Below are 15,353 nucleotides of genomic sequence, written 5' to 3'. Positions count from 1 at the left end.
ACTACAGTATACTCATTATGTCCTGTGAGGAGCTCAGAGAATAAACCAATAAACCGAACTTACAGTGTCCTCCCGGGGATAGCCTCGTGGGTGGGATCCCTTCTAATAAAGAGCGTGGTGATGGTCATGTTAGTAAGTGTTTCCTGTTTCTACTTAAGACTGTCCTTTGGGTTAGTGTAAAACAGAACCTAGGGAAACAAAAGCTTTAGGAAGCTGATTATATGTTGATATCTATTGAGTTTTTTATTCATTAGAATATTTGACAAAATAGACTTGGTAGATTACTTATAGCACACATTGTTTTGAAAAATGTATTTGTTTTTGCTTTCTCGTTCAGGGACCTCCTGGGTTACAAGGACCACAACAGACTTTTGGTGAATATTTCAACAAGGTATGGCTTCTTTATCCCCACAACTTGTGTACATAGAGATTTTATGTCCTTCCAGTTTTAGAAAGAAGAAAGCATTATTAATTCCTAATGTCTTAGGGCCTTGAGACGAGATCACATGTGCTTGAAGCATCTTCCCATTTGGAACACTATGTTTTCAAATTTAAATTTGAAAACATTTAAATTTGAAAACATTCCTGGACATATTATAAAACAAGGGTTTAGTTCTGTAAATTTTAGAGCGGTAGTTTAAAGTTCGATAATAAAGGGCCACAAGAAATGATTAGCTATCTGAAGCTCTAGGTCACCTCACACTGACAGAGTCACAAGCACATGTCCGCATCCCACAGATTAAGAACGAGAGCCTCAGGGCTGTAGAGAGGGCTTAGAGGTTGAGAGCACTGGCCACTCTTCCAGAGAGCCCAGGTTCAAGTCCCAGCACCCACACAGCAGCTCATAACTGTCTGTAACTCTAGTTCCAGGGGATCTGATGCCCTCACAGACAGACATGCAGGCAGGACACCAATGTACCTATAATAAGAAATAGATAAGTTATTAAAAAATAAAAAAAAAAGAGTCTCCCCGGGGATGGATGGGAACAGCTTGCAACTTCCTTGCTATCTTCTTCACCCCAGCTGGGATAAAGAGTTCTGCCACAGAAGTATCTAAGTGGTAACACTTGCTCCTGCTTATACCTAGGAATGGTGTTGGTAACTGGCTACACAGGACTCAAAGACAGGGATGAATTCACTGATGGCTCATTGTGCAAGAACAACATATGATTCTGATCTGGGGTCATTTTGTCCTTCATTGTCCACAGTGGCACCAACTGGGGCTTTCAGTACCTGTCAGCTCACCATTGACACCTTGTAAGACAGAAAAAGTTAGGCATGGGCCCCTTGTATATTTGCTTTGTTTTCTGTAAATTTCTGTAACCAATATTGCATCTTTGTTCACACATTCCAAGAACCTGTGTTCCAAATCAAGACCTTTTTTTAGGATTTATTTATTTTTCTTGTGTGTATGTGTGTGTGAAAGAGAGAGAGAGAGAGAGAGAGAGAGGCATGTCTGGTTCTCACAGAGCCAAAAGAGGGTGTTACATACCTTGTAACCAGTTTCAGTAACCAGTAGTTGTGAGCCATACAGTATGGATTCTGGGAATTGAACCTGAGTCCCCTACAAGGGCCACAAGTGCTCTTAACCACAGAGATACCCCTCATGTCCCTAGTCCAAGTCTTGAAGATAGCTGTTGCTCAAAAATCCATCATTATTGCTTTCTAAGACAAAATGTTTAAATTAAAATCCCAACCCTTTGTTCATCAAATTAAACTTAGTGTACTGGCCTAGCTAATGTTTAATTGGTAAGTTTAAAATCAAGCATGTAGACTATTTGTTGCTCTTGACAAATTTAAAATCACAATCGTGTCTTGAATCTTTTCATTTGTTTAGGTTGTTCAGGGAGTTCTGTGTTAAGGCGGTTGCAATACCTTGTCTGATTCTTTGTAACTGTCTTTAAAAAATTGCTACTAGCTTTTCTAAAACATTAGCAGTTGGCTAGTTTTTGAAAGGTAAGCTGGAAGTGGATCTACACTGAATCAGTGTAAGGACACTTGTAATGACATACACTGTTATAAAATAGGGCTTACAATAAAAGCTTCAAAATAATGAGAATAAGTTGGCTCGGATGTCACAAGTCAGCTGGAAAAGTTTAAGTGGTGTGCTGTATTACTCTCACCAGCAGTACAAACTGCACCAAGCTGCTACTCCGCTACTTAAATATTTGCTAACCCTTGCAAAACTTTTAAGGCTTGTGTCTTTACAGGTCTCCCAACACTACTTCTGTATGTATTTTTTTTTCTTACCAATGAGTCAGTTCTTCCTTAAATGAAAATATATGGAACCTTTGTATTTCAGAGCCAGAAGCAGAAAATGTTAATTTTTAGACTTTAAGGTTATACTGGCTCTAATGGGAACTGAGCTCAGTAGCTGAGAGGGGAGTTTTGCAAGTTGTGCCCTAGTACCTGGGATTTATCCATTGTCCCTCCTAAAAGATTGGCAGTTACTGCCATCGCTATTACAGAACTGAGCCTCAGTTAGTTTACATGTGCTCCGAACGTGGCTTTGTAGCTAGAAGAGAATAGGGTAAAGAGGAAAAACCATGGCTTGTTTCTCCCCTAAATAATACAATAGAACCGTTTTGACTCAGAAGTGTTTAAATCTATAGTGACGGATGAAAGGTAGGAAACAATTCATTCCGTTTCCTCCTGAGAGGGCATGGGCCTCCTACACTGGGGTTCCATAAGGATCCATAAGGAAACCCACCCCCAGGACACACACTGAATGATATTTTTGTCCTGTGGCCATCTCTTCTTCACAAAGCAAAGGGCCCAATGTGCTGTAGTGAGCAAGATGCATTTTTCTCTTGGCACTGTCCCTGCCACCCTCATCTAGCTTTGGATAGTAAGGTTGTTGCATTTTGCAGTTTGTTGCATTCCTGATGGTCTGGCTATAACAAATGAGCACAGTGGGGGAGGAGCTGGGATTAAATAATGGACCATGTATGGAGACATATAAAGTGACACTCCAAGGTTAAAACAATCTTCCCTTTTAAATTGGCATTGATTTATGGGACGGCGGCGCGGAGCCCTGGACCTCAGCGCACTCTCTGGCACAGCCCAGATTCTGCTGAGCCAGCTACCCACGGGAGGATGAGAAGTACGCTCCTCACACATGGCCCCTCCCTGCTCCAAACTAAGAGACTGGATGGTTCATCCCTCATCCCAGCAGTCTGCACTTGCGCTTCGGTCCTCAAACAGAATTGATTTAGTCCCCTATACATTGCCTGTATCACCCAGAGGAGAAATGCGGACGTAAGAAACCTCTCCCTTCACGACACAAATCAAAAATAGAAGAGAAAAATAAGAACAGAGAGAAATAAGAGCGACTCACTGGAGGATGGAGTCATTAAGAAGATCACGTGTGTTCTCACGTGATCACGTGAGGATGCGAAGATTTAAAAGAGAACAAATTTCCCTCTCTAGCCCAGAAATAATTTTCAGGCAGCTGCTTCCATCCTGTTGGGCTGATTGCAGAGCAGCATCAATGCTGAGCACTCTTCCCTCCCCGGAAGGAAATCCTGCTCTCTGCCCAGCCGAACTGTTCTTCATTGTCTTCACCTCAGGAATGTTAGTAAAAAATGGATAGGCTCCATCCGTTTTTAAAGTAGCGAGCATCCTACATGGATGTAAAGTGCTGTCTATGGAGAGTGAGCCCTGGTGGAATATATGTTTGACATGTTTTTAACGGTCTACACTGAAAATGCACGGGTCCACTGTCTTATACCACCATTAGCCCCTGTCTGAGCCATTGGAGACTGGTGCGATGCCTCCCAGCTCCCCATTCCAGTGTCCACTTTTCCACATAGTTGATCCAAAGCAAATGATGGCAAAATAATCTACTTGCCTTCAGTGTATCAAAGTATAGCTCCACACTCACGTTCACAGGCCAGAGAGGACAGAAAATGGTTGTCTAAAACTAGACATTGAACATCTTCTCAAACACAGAATTAAATCCAACGAAGATGCAAAAAGCAAAGGCTACCTCGGAATAACAGTACTTCTGGGGCCTAAAGAATTAAAAACTAAACTTTAAACCCTAATTTTCTAAGTTAGCTACTTGTTGCTGCGACAAAATACCTGAGAAGAGCGATTTAGGGAAAGAAAGGTTTATTGGGGATCACAGTCTGAGGATACAATCCAGCAGGACAGGTAGCCTCAGCAATGACAGCTTGCGGCAGCAGCTCACACTGCAGCCTGCGAGAGACAAGAGACGAATGCTGGGCTCACTTTCTTTCTTATTTCTATTCAGTCCAGAACCACAGCCCTGTGGAATGGTACCACCCACATTTCAGAGTGGGTCCTCCTACCCAGACTAACCTCTAGATTACTCCCACACAGGCATTCCCAGAGATTAGTTTCCAAATCTCATCCAGTTGACTGTCAAGATTAAATATTCAGTTTCCCCTCTTTTCTTCTTCATGGCCAGGCTCCACTGGATTAAGGGGCTAGTGAGGATTCAGGCACTAATGTGTGAACTTTCGTAATGTGGTTTGACTGTAGAGAAAACTAAAATATTACCTGTGTGCCCCCATCCCTTTTCTGGCTAAAAAAAAAAAAAAAAAAGTTTCTTTGAATGTACCTGAGAAGTTGAAGTTTGAGCCAACTTCTGGTATTTGTTCAATCCTGAAAGGACAGCCCTGTTGGCCCTATGTCATGTTTGAACTTTCTGAAGGTTGACTCATGTGGTGTCACAAATGGAGCAGCCTAAGCTTATACACAGTTACCATCTCTCAGCTCTATAGAATGGTTAAGATGAAGTTGATGGCAAGGCTCATCCCACTGACAGCTCCAGGGAGAAGAGTGTCACATGTCCCTTTCCTTCTGATGGATCTCCATCCATCCCACATGACATCCTTCCTGCATGGATGCCTCTCTCACTCTCTTTATTTATAAAGGCATGGTCACACTAAGGTAATTATATCTTCATCATGGAACTAGTTGTATCTGCCACCAATGTTGTCAAATTCACATTCTGAGATCCTGGGAGTTTGGCTTCTCTGTGTGTAAATGAGTGGAGCAGGTTCACACTCGCAGTCCTCAAGGAATAACTTGTGTTTTCCCATGCCTAGGATAATACAGCATATTTCTAAAAGCATGGGCTTGAGTGGGGGTGATGACTCCCAAGTTCTAGCAGGGAGTTCGTGTCCTTGGTTTTTTCCCTTAGTTTAGCCACAAGAACTTGATAACTGTTTACTCCTTGGTAGCTACAAAAAATAATAATAAATAAAAATAAAACAAAGAATAAGCAAAAAAGAAGAAAGCTACCCCCTTGACCTAACCCATTGATGTCCATGCAAATTGTTTTAACCAGAAATTCTCTCTTCAAAAGAATCAGAATAGCCTGAGAATGGTTCCAAAGTTCTTCATTCCATTTTCCCTTGTAAGGACAAAGGGACACAACTCACACCCAGAATTCTTCAACTGAGCAGGCAAATTAGCAAGTCGCAGGCCATGACTATTAACATTGTATCTCAGAAACTTTTTTTTAAAGAAAGATTTTTTATTATGTATACAGTGTTCTGTCTGGGTGCCAGAAGACGGGGCCAAATCTCATTGCAGATGGTTGGGAGCCATCATGTGGATGCTGGGAATTGAACTCAGGACCTCTCGAAGAACAATCAGTGCTCTTAACCTCTGAGCCATCTCTCCAGCCCTCAGAAACTTTTAATTATGCACAGACAAAAATTATTTGGTTGTTAAATTTATTTGGAAGGCTTTCAAAGAACACTCAAAATGGCACCAAGGTCCTAAGTCACCCTACCACCACCTAAAAAAATTACAGCTCCAGAAGCTAAAGATTTGTATCTTACTGTTCCTATAAAGCTAGTTTATTGTTTGTTGCTGTTAGCTAGGATAAAGGAAGGAAGGGAATATTACATGTCAATGAGTAAATGCTATTGAAGTTCAAACTTAAGACAGCTGTTTGATTAACCCAAAAGTGGAGAATAGCACCAGGAGCTCCTAGGACCAGGGGACTAACTGGATTTCCTAGCCTGGTTGCTGAATAAAAACAAGTATATCATGTTCTGATGGCCTTCTTTGTTTTCTGAACTAAAGCCATTAGAAAATCAAGATTTGGGAATACTGTTAGAACAATATGACTTGTGTCTACACAGGAAATGTTATATCCAAACTATCTTGGCTATGGTTCCCTGGAGCTTGCTGGCATACACATATACCCTCACCAGAGATACTCCATAGTCTATGGTCCAAGCACCTGGAGTATCAAACACCACGTGTAAACACGTGATGTCTTACACAAAAGCAAATTCCAGCATCCCTAAAGATACCCAACCAAAGGCACAGCTAGGGGGTCATGCTGATGTTTTAGGCACAGTGACTGGCACCATGCCAAAATGACCAGTGTTTTCAAAAACTCTCTAAAGTTTATTTATGTGTATGTTAAAGAGGTTAGACTGGATTGCCAACTGAAATTCCAGGATAAGAAAAAAGATGGCAAAGGCAGGCATGGCAGTCTGGACCTGTAATCCCAGTACTGGTAAGGTAAACACAGGAGAATCAGGGGTTTGAGGCCAGGCCTGGCTACATAGTACAAGTAAAGCCACATGAAGTCCACCTCAAAAAGAGGAGGAGGAGGGGAAATGGGAGACTAAGACAATACCAGATTGAAAGGGATGGCTTCTGTAGACAAGACAGATAAGTGTAGATTTCCTATACTAATTCTTCTCTCTGTTGTAAAATAGAATTATTACTCACAAAAACCCTCCAGAATATATTGTGAAGAGAGTCACTGCCATTCTCCTGCTTCTGGATTAACCCGTGTTAAGCTTCTTGTCACTCCTCTGTCTTTTCCTCTCATATGTATGCATGTGTGTGTATTCTCATTTCATCTTTTAATTTGTTGGGCATGAATTGCTTCTAGAATTAGATACATAAGTCTAAAGCTGAGATAGGACGGGACATGACAAGCATATTAAGTTGTGCTCATTTAAACAATGCCTAGACCATGGAGCTAGAGAAGGGTACCCTGGAGGGAGTACTGAGTCATTTAAGCAGAGCCTGGACCAAGTCGTAAGAAAGAGCAATCTCCTACAGTTAGATTGGGAGAGGAAGAGAGAAGCCTGAGACAGAGGTAGATGAAGAAACAGAAGAGGGATCCCAGAGAAAGGTAAGGGCAGCTCAGGTGCACATTGAAGCCAGAACCACAGGTATTCTTTAAAACATGAAAGCACACACTTCCTACAGTGTATGTGCTAAGAACCGGGAAGCTAGAGTCAAAAGGAAGCTTGTCTACAAGACTGTATTACATCAAGGAGCTGGTGAAACATTAAGGCCATTTTGATTTTTTTTTTAAAGTTGTCCAAGAATGGGAAGTAGATCCCTGGGTTATAACACTGTTTTGTGTTGTGTTTGCAGAAGATAGAACATGTAGGTTGGCCAAGGCAAGAGAAATTAGCCAACTCCAGCTACAGCTTACAAAATGAGCCAGTTTCACCTAACAGCAATGATAAGATTCCCTAAGAGGACAGAGTGGTGTGTCTTACAAGGCTCATTGTCTCATAGACAAATTTACTCTAAGACAGACAACATTAAAAAAAAATACAGGTTTATTCATTCAACCACAATAAGAGCAGCCATCATGACATGTAACACAAGATTCCCCCAGAAGCCATGGCAGTGATATTCAGGGATTCCACTTTGGAGAAGACCTGGTTCCATTAGGGGGACCTACCTTGCCTGTAGTTTCGCAGCATGTAATTTCTTTCACAGGAACTGGGGCAGTTGGAACTGCTCAGTGTTCATGCCTGGGAGACTAGCATGAGCCACAAACACGTGCCATTTTCAGTTCTGCAACCTCCACCATGCAGATGGAGTCCTGATTGATCAATGTTTGGTCCTAGACTGAGCCCCAGGATCACCAGACTACAGTTTGGAAGTGTGTGGTTGTAGGCTCCACACAGCTTAGGGGGTGAGGGTTTTCTACATGGAATTTCTAGACCAAATTCGTGGAAAGGTCTTTAATAATGGTCTCTCTCAACACACAGAGGATTCAGTAGTTGAAGCGCTTCTAAGCAATTTGTATTTGCTTTTTCTGTATGATGAGAGGGACAGTCATCTGCCCAAGGTGAGCAGAGTCAAAATAAGGTGAGAAGTATTTGAGAGTAGAAAGAGCAGGAGAAAAAGTGCAACTGAGGTCGGTGAGCACACATACGGAGAAGGAAGTCTCCTGCTCATGGAATTGAGATGTCTCTTCTGGAGAGATCACAGAAAACAAACAAACAAATGAAACAAATGGGGGTCTCCAAGGTTGGAGAGATTTAACTTGTATCTACCAGGATTAAATACCAGAGAATCCACAAAATGTTAAATTTTACTAGCTAAATCTTCAAGACTGAGTCCATTAAAAACGTACTTCTTGGTTGTTGTTTTTACCCAGGGAACTGGTGAGCATGGAGCTAGTGGCCCCAAAGGAGAAAAGGTAATGCTGTGTTGTTGTTGTTGTTGTTGTTGTTGTTCAAAGTAATTAAGTACTTTCACCTCTGGGGTGCAGAAGTCACTGTGAGCAGGAGCCTCACTTGCCTGCTGACCAGCAGCTGGATTCTGCCCCTTGGGGGCATTACTGAGCAGGGGTGGGCTATAAGGGACAGAGGTATATCAAGAGAAACACCGTGTATATACTCACTTAGAAGTGGATATTAGACATATAATATAGGATAATCATCCTAAAATCTGTACACCTAAAAATACTAATCAAAAAGGAGAACCCTAGGTAAGATGATCAGTCCTCACTCAGAAAGCCACATGTGATGGACAGCAGAAGAGGGAGAAAACAGGAAAAAAGGACAGGAGTCTTCCACAGAGGGCCTCTGAAAGACCCTACCCTGCCAAGGTATCAAAGCAGATGCTGAGACTCATAGCCAAACTTTGGGCAGAGTGCAGGGAATCTTAGGAAAGAAGGGGAAGATAGAAAGACCTTAAGGGGACAGGAGCTCCAGAGCAACAGAACCAAAATATCTGGGCACAGGCGTCTTTTCTGAGACTGATACTCCAGCCAAGGACCATGCATGGAGATATCCTAGAACCCCTGCACAGACATAGCCCATGGCAGCTCAGTGTCCAAGTGGGTGTCCTAGTAGTGGGAACAGGGACTGTCTCTGACATGAACTCAGTGTCTGACTCTTTGATCACCTCCCCCTGAGGGGGGGAGCAGCCTTACCAGACCACAGAGGAAGATGGTACAGCCAGTTCTGATGAGACTTGATAGGCTAGGATAAGATGGAAGGGGAGGAGGACCTCCCCTATGAGTGGACTTGGGAAGGGGCATGGGAGGAGATGAGGGAGGGGTCAATAGTTGGGATACAAAGTGAGTAAACTGTGATTAATAAAAAAATTAATTAATTAAAAAAGAAAAGAAATTCTTAATGTTTCACTAAAAAAAAAAAAAGAATGGTCAGGAAATGGCTAAAGATTTATATGACCTGAAGAAAAAAACAGACTATAAAGGAAGGATTGAAGGAGCCAGAGGAGTGAAAGACATCACAAGAAAACCCAGAGAATCAACTAATGTGGGCTCACAGGGGCTCACAGAGACCAGGCAATCGACCAGGGAGCCAGCGTGGGCCTGACCTAGGACCCCTGCATGTATGTTACAATTGTGTGGCTTGGTCTTCTTGTGGGGCTCTTACAGCAGAAGCTGTCTCTAACTTTGTCGCCTGCTTTGGGGCCCCTTTCCTTCCACTGGGTTGCCTCATCCAGCCTTAATAGGAAAGAAAGCAGTCTAGTCTTACTGCAACTTGATTTGTCATTAGTTGTGAAGTTGGTAGATTAACTTTTCTACAGAAAATATCACTCCATTCCAGATTGATTGTAAAACTGTGATGACCTTGGACTGTGAATGTAAACACAGTGAATTGTGGCATGGTCAGAGGAAAAAATTAGAAACTAAACAAAATTCACACTGAATCTACAGACAGGGATATGGAGGTCTGAAAATACTCTGGAGGCAGACAGCCTGTGAGAGCTACTTTCATTCATTCACCCAGTAAAAGCTCTCTTGATTGAGGGCACGAGAGTGTGACACAAATCCGAGAAATATGACTTCTGTGCTTTCTAAATCAGCACAGCCAATCTATTCAAAAGATTATGTATCTCTCACCAGAAAAATATCTCCAAAAGATCACCTCAGTAGGGGCAGTGAGTTCCTTATAGACTAGCCATTCAAAACAAAAATTCTGCAGGATATATAAATAAAACTCCCACCTTCTGCAAAATGATTTTGAAATGATTCTCTAGCAATCCCAGTCACTCCTGTGTCTTGGGTTTTGAACAACACTATTTCCCGTGAAACAGCAGTTCATAAAGGCATACTCTGTCCTCACAAATGCATTGCATTTTAAGTACTTGCTATTGGACTGTAGGGAGTGGCCTCTACAGCTTGCCACACAGGACAGCTGAGTGGAGAAGGGGGATGAGCCTGCTAAAGCATTTAAATGATGATTCATTTCTTGGAACAAAACAGATGGCTTCTGTGTTGCCCTCTTCTTAGCAAACATATGTCATTTAGAAATTCTTAAGACCTTTGCTGATGAGGAATTTGATTCTGTAAGACAGGTGTAGCTCAGACTCCAGGGACCATCCCTACTGCTTGGAATCGTTTCTAATTGCTTCAGAATCTTAAGTGGAGTTAGAAAAAGCCAGTGGCGTATCTGTCTTCCTTCCCAAATAAATGATTTGTCAGAAGAGACTACAGGGAACTTGATGCTGTGCCTGATATCAACTTACCTATGGAAGGGTCGTTTTAAAACTATCATTAATGAAGGAGCATGCCTCAATTCAACACAGAAAGCCCAAGCATAGCCCCTGCGGGAAGAATGAAATCCACCGCGCACACACGCACACATCCACTTCCTCTCTATTCTGGATCAGTCCCTCGGATTTTGAAAAACACTGTGAAGCTGTCAGACCCCTCAGTGAATCTCTTCTCATTCTGGTGGTGTGATCAGGATTCAAACCCCTGCCTGTGTTTAGAAGCACTGGGAGAGGGAACACCAATGCCTGTTCTGAAGCCCCGAGAAAGTGCCTTCGGTTAGGGAAAGAATGAATCTCTGTTACTTAAGAATGTCTGAGCTGATTCTGATGTGCAGTTGGGGCTGGGGACCATGGAGGCCTCGGGAGAGCAAACCTGGGCTATGGTGTTAACTGTCCTGTCCCCTTGGGAAGCCACCTCCTTACCCTATACATCAGGTTCCCATATGTTAAGTGGGCATGTTCACCTACTGGGAGAGTTGATGCGGGGAGTAAAATCTAATGAGGTGAACTTACTTGCAAGCACAGTTTTCAATGCAAATTAGGCTCTCAGTAAACACTTGGCTTTTTCTTCCTTGTTTGCTTTAGACATTCTGCTCCTGAGCTCGCATTTAGCTCTTTTTTGCTATGAGCTGTTACCATCCTTAGTGCCTTGTCTTGTTCTTCTTTGCATGCCTCACCATAATTCTGAAGGGAGGAGACTTGGATTGGATTGTAAAACACAAGATTTAACTAAGGGTAGACTTTAAACACATGAATGATTAATCACTGCTGTATAATATGCCACTTCTCAATACACTCACCAGCAATTTAGAAGTACCAAAATCAGCCTACCATTTGGAAGCCCACATCACCCAGCAGCAACAGTGTGAGCCCTAAGGATGTACAGACAGATCACTGTACATCCTAACAGACACTGTACAGCATAACAGACACATCTGGTGTTGAGAATACTGAGACAGGAGAATCACGGAGGGAATCCAGCTTGGTGTTAATGTCAATGACAACGGAAGTCATTGCAACCACATGAGCAGATTTCCAGTGTAGAAATGATGACTTCTGCTTTGTCACTGTCCTGAGTCTGAAATAATTTGTTTGAGTGCTGTGTGTTTTGCACATTGGTTGATGAGAATGGCTACTGTAGAGACTATGAGATGGAGTGGCAGAGCAAAGACTTCTCCTCACGTTAGGGAAACAAGACAGAGGCTCAAGAGCACCCGCCCTTCTAAACAGCACCAAAATCACCAGGCTAAAAGACGGCCTGCTGATACAGAGCAAATTCACCACTATCTTTCTATAAAGTCACTCTAATACATTGCAAATGTGAATAAGAGCCCATACATGTCTAATATTAGACATAAACATTTGCATAATATCACGTGCAAGACGGGTTCCTAGGGATAGCTAGGCTAAGTCCACCCGGGGGTCGCAGTCCATAGGCTCGGCTGGGTTCCTCTGCCGTACTTCACTGGCATTCCACCTACATCAGGCCAAACACCCGCATGGCATCTTATTCCCCCAGGGGCCTTCTTTCTTCCACCCGTCCTCTACTGTTTTGAACAAATGTGTGTTTATAAGTGATTTCTAGCCCCTTCACTTGCTTTCTACATCTGTTAAATTAAATGAGTCCAATTGTCCGTTTTTTTTTTTATTGGGTATATGAGCACGAACGTGAAGGGTGACATAAAGGTCACTTGAGAGCTTTAGAAACCAACTCTACATTGGTGCCTTAAGTATGCATGCCGCCTCCATCTTCCTACACCGAACACAATTTACCATCTTTAGAAAAACACACACTGCCTCCAGTGTGCTAAAGGACAGCTGGGGATACACAAGATGTATTTTGCTAGGATCAAAACATAAGTCTGGGCTTTTAGAAAGATGGCTCAGCAGTTGAGAACACTTAACTGCTCTTACTAAGGATTCAAGGTTGGTTTCCAGCACCCACGAGGGGCAGCTCACAACTGTCTATAACTCTAATTCCAAAACATCTCAAATCCTCTTCTAGCCTTCTTGGGTACCTGCATACATATGGTCCACACACAGAGATTAAATAAATGTTTAAAGAAATATAACTAGCATGCTCTAAATTTCATAACTGTTAATTCAAAGAACTTATTAATGTTTAAGCTAAAATTCAAAGAAATGTAGAGAAAAGGCTAGGAATGTATAGGTCATAGAGGGACATTACAAAAAAGATGAAGCCAGTCTGCAGATGAACAAACTGTACAACAAACTGCTATAAAGTATACATATCCCTCAGTCTATATTGACTGTCTAAAAGTGCATTGAGCTATTCCTTGTGCAACTGAGCTAGCTGTGAACTGACTGTTTAATTCATGTGGTTTTCTCACACAGGACTTTCACATTACTGGCCAAAGCTTTGAAGCATGAAAAATTAGTGCCAAGGCTTAACACTTTTAACAAAATCAAGATTATATTGAAAACTCAAGAAAGATAGTTACTACAAAAAATGGTCATGGCTACCTATTACAAAGATTTGCCAGAATTGTGAGTTTTGATAGAAATAGATAAATAAACCAAAGTCTTCAGGGCTGCAATAATTTGATGGACTGTCATTTGAACTTTCTCTTACAAACACGTAGTCAATCCTCACACTAAAAACGTTCACTGGAACCTTGCCTGTAACAGACCAAATCTATAGATCACTCCAATGCAGGTCAGTGGCGCTGGGGTAACCTCTTTGCCTCAGTCAATTAGAGTGCTGACCGGAAGTTTCGATGAATGGACAAGGTCACACAGGTCAAATGACAAGTATTACAAATAATACTGAGAGAAGAAAGTTGAATACAAGTTAAATTTCTATGGAATTCATTCTACATCTTCAAAATAATATATTATTTATGATTCTACATATAGAAGTAACATAGAAAATATGGACTGAAAGTTAATTAATGAATTCAAGAGAGTCCTTCACACTGGGATAAGTGTACAAAGGGAAATGTGAAGAATTTCTTCCCTATGTTTTTTAAAAATTTCTTTCATTTTGAGCACTCAACATCAACAGGTTTGACATATTCTATTTTTTTATATCTTTAAAAGTTAAAAAATTAAGAAAGATATAAGCAGAGGTTTAGGTTATCTCCATGCATGGTCCTTGGTTGGAGTATTGGTCTCTGTAAAGAACCCTAGGCCATGGTGTTTTGGCTGTGTTGCTGTCCTTGTGGAGCTCTTGTCCTCTCCAGGTCTTTCTATCTCCCCCTTCTTTCATAAGATTCCCTGCACTCTGCCCAAAGTTTGGCTATGAGTCTCAGCATCTGCTTCAATACCCCTATCAGTAGAATCTTTCAGAGGCCCTCTGTGGCAGGCTCCTGTCCTGTTCCCTGTTTTTTCCTGCTTCCAATGTCTATCCCATTTGCCTTTCTGAATGAAGATTGAGCAAATTCCCTGGGGCCCTCCTCCTTGCTTAGCTTCTTTAGGTGTACATATTTTAGTATGTTTATCCTATATTATATGTCTAATATCTACTTATAAGTGAGCATATACCATGTGTGTCTTTCTGCTTCTGAGATACCTCACTCAGGACAATCTTTTCTAGTTCTCACCATTTGCCTGCAAATTTCATGCTTTCCTTGTTTTTAATTGCTGAGTAGTATTCCATTGTGCAAATGTACCACAATTTCTGTATCCATTCCTCAGTTGAAGGACATCTGGGTTGTTTCCAGATTCTGGCTATTACAAATAAAGCTGCTACAAACATAGTTGAACAAATGTCCTTGTTGTGTACTAGAGCATATTTTGGATATATGTCTAGGAGTGTTATAGCTGGATCTTGAGGAAGCACTATTCCTAATTTTTTGAGAAAGCACCAGATTGATTTCCAAAGTGGTTGTACAAGTTTACATTCCCACTAGCAATGGAGGAGGATTCCCCTTTCTCCACAGCTTCTCCAGCATGTAGCCCATGGCAGCTCAGTCTCCAAGTGGGTTTTCTAGTAAGGGGAGCAGGGGCTGTCTCTGACATGAGCTCAGTGGCCAGCTCTTTGATCACTTTCCCCTGGGCATGCAGCCTTACCAGGCCACAGAGGAAGACAGTGCAACCAGTCCTAATGAGACCTTATAGGCAAGGTTCAGATGGAAGAGGAGGAGGACCTCCCTATCAGTGGACTGAGGGAGGGGCATGGGAGGAGAAGTGGGAGGGAGAGTGGGATTGGGAGGCGATGAGGGAGAGGACTACAGCTGGGATATAAACTAAATAAATTATAATAAATAAATTAATTAATCAATTTTAAAAAGAAAGATATGTACCTATAAGTATAACAGTAAACATTGTTTTTTACAAGAATTCGCTTGAGGTTGGAGGACAATTTGTCAGAGCTGCATGTCATCCAGAGCTATGTTTAATTTAAGAATCAAATTGCTTCTGGGTACAGGGGCACTCTCCTGTAATCCCAGCACTCAGGGAAGCAGAGGCAGATGGATTGCTCTGAGTTAGAGGCCAGCCTGGTCTACAAAGTGAGTTCAGGACAGCCAAGGCTAAACAGAGAAACCCTGTCTCAAAACACCAAAAAACAGGAAAGGAAAGGAAAGGAAAGGAAAGGAAAGGAAAGGAAAGGAAAG

At 42.0% G+C, this 15,353-nt stretch overlaps 1 protein-coding gene across 1 annotated transcript in view; it reads left to right on the top strand.

Moving 5' to 3' along the window:
* The window catches only part of Col19a1 (collagen type XIX alpha 1 chain), a 305,509-nt gene that overhangs the window by 223,804 nt on the left and 66,352 nt on the right, over positions 1 to 15,353 (top strand). The window contains 2 exon segments of the mRNA XM_055608122.1: positions 338 to 391; positions 8,405 to 8,446. Coding sequence (XP_055464097.1) covers positions 338 to 391; positions 8,405 to 8,446 — 96 coding nt within the window.

Source organism: Psammomys obesus, unplaced genomic scaffold (assembly GCF_907164565.1).
Source record: "Psammomys obesus unplaced genomic scaffold, mPsaObe1.curated_primary_1811, whole genome shotgun sequence".
Lineage (NCBI taxonomy): Eukaryota > Metazoa > Chordata > Mammalia > Rodentia > Muridae > Psammomys > Psammomys obesus.
The sequence above is the reverse complement of the archived record's forward strand: the minus strand, read 5'-3'. Positions and strand labels throughout refer to the sequence as shown.